Source organism: Sphaerodactylus townsendi, linkage group LG14, assembly GCF_021028975.2.
Source record: "Sphaerodactylus townsendi isolate TG3544 linkage group LG14, MPM_Stown_v2.3, whole genome shotgun sequence".
Lineage (NCBI taxonomy): Eukaryota > Metazoa > Chordata > Lepidosauria > Squamata > Sphaerodactylidae > Sphaerodactylus > Sphaerodactylus townsendi.
Genome location: NC_059438.1, coordinates 28660006 through 28673452, shown reverse-complemented (window position 1 = coordinate 28673452; position 13447 = coordinate 28660006). Strand labels below are relative to the sequence as shown.

The 13447-nt window shown below is 44.0% G+C and overlaps 1 protein-coding gene across 1 annotated transcript in view; it reads right to left on the bottom strand.

Annotated features, from left to right (window-relative positions):
- DYRK4 (dual specificity tyrosine phosphorylation regulated kinase 4) overlaps window positions 1–13447 on the bottom strand; it is a 38550-nt gene that overhangs the window by 21161 nt on the left and 3942 nt on the right. Inside the window, 6 exon segments of the mRNA XM_048515977.1 lie at window positions 1095–1212; window positions 2126–2269; window positions 4579–4650; window positions 7510–7653; window positions 12065–12202; window positions 12402–12493. Coding sequence (XP_048371934.1) covers window positions 1095–1212; window positions 2126–2269; window positions 4579–4650; window positions 7510–7653; window positions 12065–12202; window positions 12402–12493 — 708 coding nt within the window.

Sequence of the window (13447 nt, the reverse complement as noted above, 5' to 3'; positions counted from 1 at the left end):
CAGAGGGCTCAGGGCGGTGAACAATAAAATAGAGCACATATGTCAACTTTAAAATCTGTTCAGTATCAAATAATATAGGCTCTAATAAAATAAACCCACCCCATTAATGCAGCATTATTAAAATCCACTACTATAAAAGAGCGCATGGCTTCTACTATCAAATTCCCTTTTTAAAACCAGGAGTGGAAGGGGCGGCAGGATCCATTTGATAGTATAAAGAGGGAGGGCCCCCTCAGCGCTAGGGTTCTCCCCCAAAGGCCTGGGCGGAACAGCTCAGTCCTTGCAGGCCCCCCCGCTGAACTCATTAAGATCCCGGCAGGGGCCCGGACAGCTGGGAGGGAAGAGCTGCCCACCAGGCCGGGCCAGGAGCTGTAAAGCTGCCTCTCTGGCCCGGGTGGAGGCTACAGCCGCATTCATTGGAAGGGCCAGGGATCACCAGTAAATTGGCTCTCTGCTGAGCCGCAGAGACCGATTTGGGACATATGGGGTAAGACGGTCCCGCAGGTACGGAGGTCCCAGGCCGCGCAAGGCCTTTGGGAAGGTTAACACCAACACCTTGAAAATGATTCAGAATTCCACGTCGTGGTAAATCCAAAGTGCAGACGGGCGGAGCATTGCAGGTGTGATGTGGTCTCTAGCTGCACCTCCTGTGGGCATACGAAATGCAGCTGCATTCTCCTGGACCATTATTTTCTAGTTTCCTAATCAGACGCAAGGGAAGGCTCCAAGCAGAGAGCGAAAGAGCTGCAATTAGCTCTAACCTGGAGGTGACCGTTGCATGGACCACAGTGGCCAGGTCAGCTTGGGAGAGGAAGGGGGCCAGCCGCCGGGCCTGTCGGAGATGGTAAAACGCGACCCGGGTTACATGGGCCACCTGGGTCTCCATGGAAAGAGACGAATCCAGGTGGACCCCCAGGTCACAGACATTCCCACGTTTTTAGACATTCCCACGTTTTTAGACATTCCCACGTTTTTACGCATTTACATGTTTTTACCCATTTACACTATAAAGACCCCTACTCTTATAGAAGACCCTTTAAAAGCACAAGTGTCTGCTACAAGACTATCCTCAGTTTCCAGAGTCCACACTGTACCTGCTGCAGTCAGAGGAAGTTTGAGATTATGGGCTTTTTCTAGTTCTGCTTTGCTAGACAGCACTCGGTTGCTGCTTTCAGGTAATGCTGAAGAAAATGGCGGGGCTTTGTTTTCCTGCTAAGAAACACACACACACACATTATATTATATTATTTATAAGGGACACCTCAGCCTATGTGCTTCTTTTCCCATCTCCTGCTTCCCACCCACCCCCCATTCTAAAACACAAACATAAAACAATTCTAGAGGAATAGTCTCATTCGCCATCTCTAGTACAGTAGTATATATTCCTAGGGCATCTTAGGATGGGTTGGATCATGTGAATCCATTTTGCAGACAAAGGTGGTTTGCTCCAGTGGAAGGAACCATAATCCGATGCAAAATATTTTGCTCCTTTCCTCCTGCCGGCATAAAGTGCCTCCACTAGCAGTATTGGTTTGTAAGTTCCAGTTTTTCTTCTGTAGGTGAGCTACAGAGTGATGCAGCGGTTTAGAGCAGGTGGACTCTAATCTGGAGAACTAGTTTGCTTTCCCGCTCATCCACATGAGCTGCAGACTCGTATCCTGTAAACCAGATTTGTTTTCCCACACCTACATTCCTGCTGGGTGACTTGGGCTAGTCACAGTTTGTTCAGAACTCTCTCAGTCCCACCTACCTCACGAAGTATCTGTTGCAGGGAGAGGAAAAGAAAGGTGTTTGTAAGCTGCCTTGAGTCTTCTTACAGGAGAGAAGGAGTAGATATAAATCCATTTCTGCAGCCATCATGAAGCTTCTGGCTATGTTATGATCATAGCATGGCAAGGGAATTTTTTTCTTCTGGTAAATGATGTGAATTAGTGGCAACACTTGGTCATCCGCTGCAGGCGCTCAACTGACTACCATATTCACAGGTAAATGACAAAACTGTCTGCCACCTCCCTCTGCAGCTCTTAAATGTCAACATGCACCAAATTTTTGATGCTGATCCAAAAGCATGATGAATTACAATAATGCAATACAAAAGCCTAACAGTAAAATGTTTTCAGTTTACCTGATGCAATGTGTTTTGTGAGTTCTTAGTAGCTATTTGTGGCAGGGTACCATCTTGTGGCTGGTGCTTCACAGCACTGGACAGAAAATTGGGTTTCGTTTGGCATTCCAAGTGAGGGAGTGCACTAACATTGCTATTTACTTTCTAGAGGGAACAAAGAAAAGAAAATTAGTCCAGCCACCAATAGCGTGGATTTGGTTTTATGACGTACACAAAATATTAAAATGTGTAGAATGTTGTGGGTTTTCCAGGTCATACGGCCATGTCCAGGAATATGTTCTCCTGACAAAACGCCAGGAGAAAATACTACTAGAACACAGCCTTGCAGCCCAGAAAACCACAACATCCTAGTAATTCTGGCCGTGAAAGCCTTTGACAATATATTAAAATATATTTGCCCAAAAGGCACATAAAGGAAATGATAAAGCAAATTGATTTTTAAAAAAAGTTTTAGCTGCCCTTTATAGCCAAGCATTATTTATGGTTGTTGCTGCTCCACTTACCTTGGGCCACTTAGCTAGGAAGATGGAAGCAGTCTTCTCATTTTTCCATTCAGCCCACCAGGAAAAGTCCCAGTGGCTATAACAACTAGTCCACCCCTGTTCCCCAACACAAACCTGTCCTAATGCTGAGATGATATGTTGCTTTGGACTCTACCACCTTCAAATGTTTGGCATGTGGGCAGAAAGGACCTTTCATAGTAGTAGCGGCACCAAGATGTGTGAAAGCAACTTCAATTTCTTTCTGGTACTACCTCTCTGGGGATAGGATTACCAGCCATGGGTGTGGAAACGCCCAAAGCCATGGGTGTGGAAACGCCCAAAGGCTTAGAAAGGGGAGGGACTTCAAAGGCCCTTTCCCCACTTACCGTTTGCTGCGCGCTACTCTCCCCAAATAGCATGTGGTCCAGCGGCGCTCCCCACGAGTCCGGGCGGCGACAACGCAGCTGCCCCGACTCTGCCGCCTCATCATGCCCCTCAGCACACGTAATTTCCGGCGCTGAAGAAACGGCACCTTCTGACTGCCTCGCGCTCTGAACACGACCCCGCGGCAGAAATCACTCGCGCTGAGAGTAGCGTGCCGCGAACGGTAAGTGGGGAAAGGCCCAATGAGATATAATGCCACAGAGTCCACCTCGCAAAGCAGCCATTTTCTGCAAGTGAACTGATCTCTGTCATTGAGAGATCAGTTGTAATCTCAGAAGAGCTCCTGGTGATTGGCAGCTCTATTTGGGAGGGGAATAGCTCAAACCATTTTTGTAGACGTCCATATTAGTTTCTTTCAGCCTTGATGCCAAGACTGTGGAATTCCCTCCCGCAGCAAAATTTTGGTAGATTCTCTTAATGTGGTAGAAACTGCTCCTGAGGGCTTTCAATCTGTGGACACATCTAATCTTCTGCCTCCTATAAGTGTCTGGTACTGTTTCTGGTGCAAAATGTCTGTTTGTTAATATTTTCCATCACTCATAAGGCATCTTTGCAACAGCTTAGAAGTAATACCTTTGGATTGTATCCATCATTTTCCTTCTTTTTTATTTGTTATATAAACATTAGGTATCAATGGAGATCAAAATTGGATTCAGAGGAACTGATTGAACAGATTAATATGTTATTAACATATCAGTAGTTTATTTATTTATTTATTGGTTCAATTTAATATACCGCCCACCCACAGAGAGCTCTGTTAAGTTAAGGCTGTAAGTAATTGTCAAGTTGATATATATCAGTAGCCGTTAATTAATAAATTAGCAGAATGCTGGATGAAATAAGTAGGATAGAAGGTTATCTCTCAAAATTGTATCATGTTTATATTTTATGGAATATTAAGATCCATCCTGTTGTTGTATTGTTTGTTATGCGGTCAGTTATTTTTTCTTTTATTTGTTTTTCTATTTTGATTTGGGGATATATATCTTTGTACACACACACACATATATATGTGGATAAAAATTAATTTAAAATAGTTAAAAATTAAACTCCCTTTTTCAAATAGATGGCATTTGATACGCTGTTTTAGTTTATCATGACCAAAAACTCTTCTCCTAGATAATCTTCTCCCCCTTTAAGACCACAAACTGATGGGAAGATTTTAGGTTTCAGAAAACAACTTCATGCAATGGATTGGATCAGAAGTGCTGGGTACACAGGGGAAACTTTCATATCCAGTGAGAAGAGAGCAACATCAGCAAGATAGCCCTGAAGACTTTCATAACTGGGGATGCAAATTCAACAGTTTCCTCCCCAGCAGTAAAAAGATAGTTAAACCAAACCCAACAGTGATTGATAATTGGCTGTCCTTTTATAGTATTCCAAGACCAGCCACATGTTCCAATCCACTTCACCCTACCTAAAGAGTAGGCCAGCTGAGACTAGGCCTATTTTTCAGTAATTGGGTGGTCCTTGGAAGTTCACACTGATGGAACCTTCTTTCCAAGGTATTTATGGTACAGGTACCTGACGGAAAACTTTGTTTGATCCCACGCAATTGCTCTCCCGAGATGACAGCTGAGTCTCTGTTTGGGATGACTGGAAAACACAGTGTCATGATTAAGCTCAGTAAAAGTGAAACTTCTGTTGTTATTACTCCTAAAGCACCCACAGTGGCTACGATCTGCACCTAAAATAAAGAGATGGATCTTGCTCACACGTTTAAGAGATTCTGGATGCAAGGGGAACCAAAGGGATTATGATTTTAAAAGATAGAATCTTTTCTTGCCCAAGGATTCCTATTTCAAGATGACAAAACAGAGCTCAGTGTGCCTGATACCCCAAGTCCTGCTCAGGAACAAGATCTTGAGGTCACATGGACTTCTGGTATAGATCTTGAGGTCACATGAACTTCTGCAATAGGCAGCTCACTGTCAGAGGTGGAGCACTCACAGGGTAATTTGTCCCCAGGTGCATGCCAGCTCCCCTCGCCGCCGCCCCCCCCCCCCCGCCAGGCTGCTTCTTCAGCCAGCGGAGCCTCTGCTGGCCAAAGGAGCAGCCTGACAGGGCGGGGCCAAGTGTACAGTTCTGAAAGAGTGAATGAGAAAATGTTAAGCTCGCTATAACTGAAAGCAACTTCTGTGGAGCTCTGCAAAGCACTGCTCTCCTGATAGAAGCAGGAACGCAACTGGAGTGTGAGGGGGAGAGGGGCAGCACAGGAAGTGATTTTTTTAAAGCACCTGCCTCCTGAAGATAGAGGAAAGGAGAGAGAGGGAGGGAGGGAGAGAGAGAGAGAGAGAGAGAGAGAGATCATCCCTGTAATGGAACATAACATAAAAAAGAAAGTAAAATAATAATGTACAAACACATAAAAGATGGATCTGCATTAATTATCAGCAATGCTGAAGGAATTCAAAAAGCAATTTTTGATAGGGTGCCCATCTATGCCAGGTGAATCTTGATTACTCCTTATCCAAGGTGGCACAGGTTGTAAATGGGGCTAAGCTGGTGTTTTACCATCTTCGCCAGGTCTGGTGAAGGTATTGGCCCCTTACCTGTCCCATGCTGACCTAGCTACAGTGATTCATGCAACAGACTTCGAAACTACTATGTGCAGGGCTGCCCTTGAAACTGATCCAGAAACTCCAACTGGTTCAAAATGCAGCTGCATGGGTCCTTACCGCACCGCGGTGAGCACAGATCCATTAGCCACGTTGGCGTCAGGTGGAATAAGGTTCAAAGTTTAGGTATTAACGTTTAAAGCCCTAAACAGGCTGAAGCCTTCATATCTGTGGGACCACCACTCAGATGGCTTTGCTGTGAGGGGTCTTTTGTTCTGTTAAGAAACTTCCTCTGCTCATCTTTCTATTATACAAAGGACGGATGAGCCGCATAGTTCTGGGCCACCTAACTGTATAAACGTCAGACACATGGTGCTCTTGAGCAGTATAGTTGGTTACCCTCTGTTGTTACTTTATCTGAAACTTAAATCTATGGTGGTTACACTGATGAACTACCACCATACCACAACATTTTTTTCCACATTCACCTAGTTTATATTTTCCTTTAAGCATCCACAGCTCATGCTTGCCCAAGAACAAACAGCAACTTCAGGTTCATGCTCTGGGAATAATTTATTGTTTTAGACCTACAGAGATGTCTCCTGGGCTTTGTAGTTCCTAGCAAACTCAGTCTCTCTAGCCAACAAACAGTACACAAGTACAAGTCCACAATAAGCTGATATGTTTATGTTTTAGTGGCCCTGCTCTAGCCGATGAACCTCAAAGGGGGGTGTGTGTGTGTGAGTGTGTGTGAGTGAGAGAGAGAGTGAGAGAGAATGAGTGAGTGAGTGAGAGAGAGAGAGAGAGAGAGAGAGAGAGAGAGAGAGAGAGATTAATTTGAAAACCCTCTGGATTGTCAAATACAGAAGACTTGCAACTTCTTGACAAGACAGACAATAATAGACTCCACACTGCATAAATGGAATGTTTTTAGGGTGTTATAAAAAATGTGTTTTGGCATTTTGTGTTCCCACGGCACGGGAGAACACAAATGTTGCCAGTCAAAACAGATCTTTTTTCCCGCCTGCTGCATGGAGTTCTTGTCAGTTTCACAGTAGTGCATATGCCATTTTATGTGGTGCAGCAGATTCTCCATGGAGATTCTCCATGGAGGTTTCCACTGCTTGCAACACATTTGTTTACTATTTCACTATAAAAAGTAGATGGATAAAATTTGTTTTGCATAGTGACTCGATGCACATGTCGTTTTATCTTTCTTTTTGTTTTGAGGGGGATGTCCGTGAAGCTACAGCGACACGATTAAAGAATCCGAAATCTGCTCATGTTTGTGTTGCTATAGTGTGGGGAAAACACTGCTACCCCTTCACTGCATTGGGTGAGGGAAGAGAAGTGTAACATTCAGGAATCTGTAAGGATCAATCACCTGGTGACTACAAGTGATGATCATAAACATAATCCTGACATTTGAAGACTACCTATTATCCCAAATATCCCAAATGATCCAGTCCAACAAGATTCACTGAAGCAACTATTTAAACCAAGTCTCTAATTTATTTAATTCCAGAGTCGGTGAATAACATATTTAAAAGCATCCAAATCAATTTTATTGTAGTTTGGGTTAAGTACCATGATAGTTACCCTTTAGAAATAACCAAATGTATTTTTTAAAGTCTCACTGCTTACAACAATGCATTCTGGGTGTTTTAAATGTTGGCTTATATATTTCCTATTCCCAAGGGATGTCTCCCTTCTCCATCTCAGATTAACAAATTTCACAGATTACTCTAACAAGCAACTTAACACAGAACTCATTTGATTAAAATATATCAGCTCAAATTCACTTCTGCCTTGTGACTGTAATGCAACATTCTTATTAGCCAGTGGCCATGAACTCATTTTGCAGGGTGAAAAACACTGAAATTCCCATAAGAGTTACCTTCGGCTGAATTCTTCGGTTTCTTCTCATAGGCAAACAACAGATGCTGAAGAAATTGAGATCACAACAGATTTGCGTGCGTCTCTCACCCCCCATAATGATAGAGCTCCATGATTTAGACCTGTCTCCATTAAAATGTTCACTCTGAAAAGTTAAATCCAACACCACTCTGTCTAATCCAAAGGCATCAAAAGTGGGATTGCCTCTACAAATACGACAAGCACAAAGTCATAGACCATTTTCACAGCGCAGTTAAAAATGCTGGTTTCGATACACCCTTAAGACTGCAGTAGCTACAAAGCTAAGTATGAAATGAGCCCATTTGCTGACGTGCTGAATTCTTTGAGGAATTAACTGGTAACACAACACAATTCATCAGTGAGACTCGTTTCTGTAAAGCTATCTCCTGAGGAATAAAGTGTACAGTTCTGAAAGAGAGAAAGAAGAGGAAAGAGAGAGAGATTCCCCCCACCCTGTAAAAACTACAGCATTTTGACTAAGGGCCAAGATACAACTGACAAGTTGGGTCACGGGTGCATGACCCGACTGCAGTCAGATGCACTTTGAGAAACTCAGTAACACTTGTTTATTCAGTGCTGCAAGGGGGTGAAGTGGGGTGCAATCTTTGATGATTATCCCCTCCTGCTGCAGACTACCAGTTTCCTCCATCCTGTTCCTGGTGACCCCCATCCCCCAGGAGCAGCTTTAGAAGGGAAGGAAATACTGCTCCACTAACAAAAACCCCTTCTGCCAGCGGAAATTTGCAGCCAGATTCCCAAGGCTTATTTTATATCGCTTTTTCCCTTGTTAAATCTACCTTCTCCTAATTTGAGGTCATTTCAAATGTATGGAGGTGGAGTTCCAACACAGGGTTGCCAGCCCCACATTAGTGGCTGGGCGTCTCTCAGAATTACAGCTGATCTCCAGCAATCAGTTCCCCTAGAGCAGTGGTGGCAAACCTTTGGCACTCCAGATGTTATGACTACAATTCCCATCAGCCCCTGCCAGCATGGCCAATTGGGGCTGATGGGAATTGTAGTCCATAACATCTGGAGTGCCAAAGGTTCACCACCACGGCCCTAGAGCAGGGGTGTCCAACTCTGGCGCTTCAGATGTTTATGGACTACAATGTCCATCAGCCCCTGTAGGAGATTGTAGTCCATGAACATCTCAAGCACCAGAGTTGGACATCTCTGCCCTAGAGAAAATGGCAGCCTCAGAGGGTTGATTCTGTGGCTTTATACCCCTTCAGCCCCAATCTCCTCAGGCTCTACGCCAGTATCTTTAGGAATTTCCCAAGCTGGTGTTGACAATATTATTCCAACAGCAGGGCTATAACTAACATCCCTTGTTAAGGAGAGGTGTTTCCAGGTGGACTTCAAAGAAATGGAAAAAAATCACTAATTTCCTCACGGACTAACAAACTTCTAGAAGCTTCTTACCAGCTCTAACAGTATGTGTATTCTAGTGTCTGTGGAATAAGCTAAAAATTAAGGTTTTCCTCATAGATCCGTCTATTGTAAAGTCGTATGGTACATTGACAGTACTACATTAATAGCAAACCAGCTAGGTTTAAGGTAACTCCTCTGTATGATACAACAGAGAAATGGCTCTAGTGCCCATGATATATGAATAAAAGATGAATCCCTGTCCCAAAGATCTGGCATAACAAGACTTCATTTTACCTGAGAATGAAGGCTTGAGGGAAATGAAAGGTGGTTTGAACAAGAAAGAGACTTCAGTTTGGTCAAAGGTGAAGATTAAGAGGTTAAGCCCATGAGGCTTCATGAAAAGACAGAGTTTTGTGACTGAGGGACAGGGGGCAGCCTGAAGGTTTTGACAGACAGAACATAAAACCAGTCATAAGGGGCATTAAGGGAGAAGGGACAAAACATAGGGAGCCCTTGGGCTGCTCAAGACAGATGAGTGGGCTAGATTAAGGTCTCAGGCAGGACTGTATCACAATATTGGGGGATTTTATGTTTTTAAAAACTGAATTTCCACCTCCCATGTCAGTGTGCAAGATAGATATAGCTGGAACTATTGGGACTTTGACGTTTCTATCATAGAAAGAACATTGGTGGTATTGCTGTCCAGACCACAGAGCAATCCTAAGTAGTTGTAGGAAACAGGAATAATATATAAAGAAACCAGGCTAAAGGGTTGTTCTAATAGTATTTTCTCCTGATAAGTTTTGTTTGCAGATGGCTGGCATCTTCAGAGGATCCTCTGAAGATGCCAGCCACAGATGCAGGCGAAACGTCAGGAGAGAATGCTGCTAGGACACGGCCATACAGCCCCCCAGTGATTCCGGCCATGGAAGACTTTGACAATACATAGAACAACAGATGCCTATATGTTGACTGTCACCAAGACCTGCTTCGGAATGGTCCATTAGCTCTTCCTCTTACGCCATGCCTCTTGCCCCAGTATTTTAACCTTGTCTCATTGCGCTTTTCAAAGGTCAAAGAAACCTGTTGCTGATGGTTCCTCCAAGTTATAACCAAAGCAAGAATTTCACAACATTCTTAACACTTGACATTTCTTTAACCATCTTCCACTCAGGGGTTGTAAATTCCTGTGCACTGGCTGTGAGTGGATGACACTGTAATTCCTGTTACAGTGATTGCTGGAGAATTCTCTGCCCTCAGAGAAAGTGCAGATGCAAAAACCAAAAGGCTGTGGTCTTCTCTGAGGGAGATTAATTCTCATGCATACTATAAAAGTCATCCTTTTTTTAGCACAGGCATGAAAGTATTTCTGGATTTTAATTCCTTATAAAAATGTAGCTTGGGCTTAGAGGTTTGGGATCCACTGGCCCAACCCAACATATGTGGCCCTATGCAACCAACTGCGTCCAACGTCACCCTGTCAAAAGAAAAACAAAACTCTCAGGTTTCCTGTGTCTTCTGATGGCTAAAGATCAATAGCTGAACCATCTACTGACCCCTTTAGTATTTTTCTTTCACTATGAATCACAAAGTATTTCAGTTATTTCAGCAACCTTACCGACCACTTGCCACCTTGTAAGGAAGATTTAACAAATGAGAAGTGGCCAGTGTCATTTTTCATGCTGTAATGGCTCAAAAAAGACCAGCCTGCTTTTCCCACAGGGGTTTGTCAAAGCAAGGACTTTAAATAGGTCTCACTTCTTTTTGTGAATCTTCCTTTTAACAATGTCCTAAAATGCTTCGGAGTGTTTCTGCACCATGAAAGAGCAGGCAAGTGAATAGCACAGGAACCCTTATTCTGCAACTGGGTTTTCACTGCCATAGCATGAACTGAGTCACACCATGGCAATTAAAGCCACACCTGAGTCACACCATGGCAATTAATGCCACACCTTTACTCTGCTCCTTTCCCCCCATGTCTTTAAACTCCCTCTATTGTAAGGGGAGATTAGATCAGGAATCGCAAGTTTTCCAGAACTATACTTCCTTATCAGTTTTCGTCAGCATGGCCAATTGGCCATGCTGGTAGGGGCTGATGGGAATTGTAGTTCCTGAACATCTGGAGAGCCGCAGGTTCCCTACCCCTGCACTAGATACATTCCTACTCTGAGATCCTGGACCCATAAATGACCTTACAATAAAACTTTAAGGAGCTATCATAGGCTAATGGAGGCTATAATGTATCTGGTCTCATAAAGAAGTGTGAACCACCAGGCCTCAGTAACAGAACAACTTGTTCATTTTGAACTGGACCAGGGGTCTGCAACCTGTGCCTCTCCAGATGTCCATGGATTACAATTCCCATCAGCCCCTGCCTGATGTAGTCCATAAACATCTGGAGAGTCACAGGTTGCAGACCCCAGAACTAGACCTTCTACAGAGAGTGAGTACTCTATCGCCTCCTCTGGTCTACCAACAAAATTCACCACTAATATACTCTGTATATTATAAGAACATCTGTGTCTGTAAAGGTAGTCCCCCATGCAAGCACCAGGTCATGACTGCCCATAGGGTGATGTCACATCTCAACATTTACTAGGCAGACTATGTTTACAGGGTGGTTTGCCATTGCCTTCCCCAGTCACTTTACCCCCAGCAAGCTGGGCACTCATTTTACCAACTGCGGAAGGATGGAAGGCTGAGTCAACCTTGAACTGACTACCTGAAACCGACTTCCATCATGATCCAACACAGGCCATGAGCACAGCTTTTGACTGCAGTACCACAGTTTACCACTCTGCACCACGGGGCTCCTTGCCTGTGTCTGTACCAACTCTTAAATTAGATATAACACTCAATCAAGATTCCCAAACATGAGAGGCAAGAGTTCAATAAAGACTGCTGGGAATGAGTGACTTGCCACACAGTGTTTCAAGACATCAGAAAAAGGAAAAGGAAAACAGCATTTCCTGCTTCAGCTCCAGGGCAGGAGAGACCAGGGGGGCGGGCGTGTCAGGCAGTGAATGCACTGAACTGCCAAAGGGTGCAGCCCATGATCTTGGGCAGTAAGTATGGTACTGTCTGGGCCTTTCTTGCCCTATTAGCATCTCACTGACACAGAGGATACAACTAAAATAAATGAAAATGCTTAATGTTCCTCTCACCTGTTGATGCCACTCTTTGTGATTTGCCAGCCCTAAGTTGCCTTTTTTGAACTTGTGTGGCAAGGCTGTGTTTTCTTGTGCAATGAGAGGAGGTACTTCACGTTGTCTTTGGACTGTAGATTTGGGCTCAGGTAGAGTCTGCAACAAGCAAGCCAAAGTACTTTGAGTATTAAAATCTCTTCTCTCTATAGGTTCTAATCTGTATCTCGGTGTGTATTAAACAGTTGAAATTGACGAGATTTTATACCTATGAAAGTGGCCTCTCACATACATGCAGTATTGAAAATCACTTAGGCTATATGGAGTGGATATGAATGGCTACAATCTGGTGGCTTACCAACGGTAGCTGAGTGTAACTTGTTTCATTTGAGGTTTGCTCTCCCTTAGTTTTGCTTGCTGAGTGACATATGTCTCCTTTAGAATTTTTTCCTGTTTGGAAGAAGAGAAGCAGAGGGTATATTTACACTACACGCGTAGCATTTTTAAACCAGTTCAGTATTATGGCATCCCTGAAAGAAGAAGAAGAAGAAGAAGAAGAAGAAGAAGAAGAAGAAGAAGAAGAAGAAGAAGAAGAAGAAGAAGAAGAAGAAGAAGAAGAAGAAGAAGAAGAAGAAGAAGAAGAAGAAGAAGAAGAAGAAGAAGAAGAAGAAGAAGAAGAAGAAGAAGAAGAAGAAGAAGAAGAAGAAGAAGAAGAAGAGTTTGGATTTATATCCCCCCCTCCCCAGAGACTCAAAGGCTGATAATCTTCCCTTGCCCTCACAACACCCCGGTGAGGTAGGTGGGCTGAGAGACTCAGAAGCTGCAGGATTAGCCCAAGGTCACCCAGCTGGCGTGTGTGGAGTGTACAGGCTAACCTGACCCCCCCAGATATTTCCTTTACAGCTCAGGCGGCAGAGCAGGGAATCAAACCCGGTTCCTCCAGATTAGATACACGAGCTCTTAACCTCCTACGCCACTGCTCCTGAAAGAAGGGAATAGCTAACACCACTTTATTATTACATAGCTTTTAAAAAAACTTTTTGAGTCTCCCCACACCACTGGGAACCCTCTTTGGGAACAGTGGCCAGGGACCATGGCAGGGCACCCAGTTTTTGAATGGGGCTGGCCATATTCATTACCACTAACAACACTAAATGTCAATCTGTCTTGAACCTTTACAATAGTGTGGTAAAGAAACCACATGACCCTGAGTCTGTCTCTGAAGCTACCAAGAAGAAGAAGAGTTTGGATTTATATCCCCCCTTTCTCTCCTGTAAGGAGATTCAAGGGGGCTTACAATCTCCATTTCCTTCCCCTCTCACAACAAACACCCTGTGAGGTAGGTGGGGCTGAGAGAGCTCTGACGAACGGTGACTAGCCCATGGTCACCCAGCTGGCATGTGC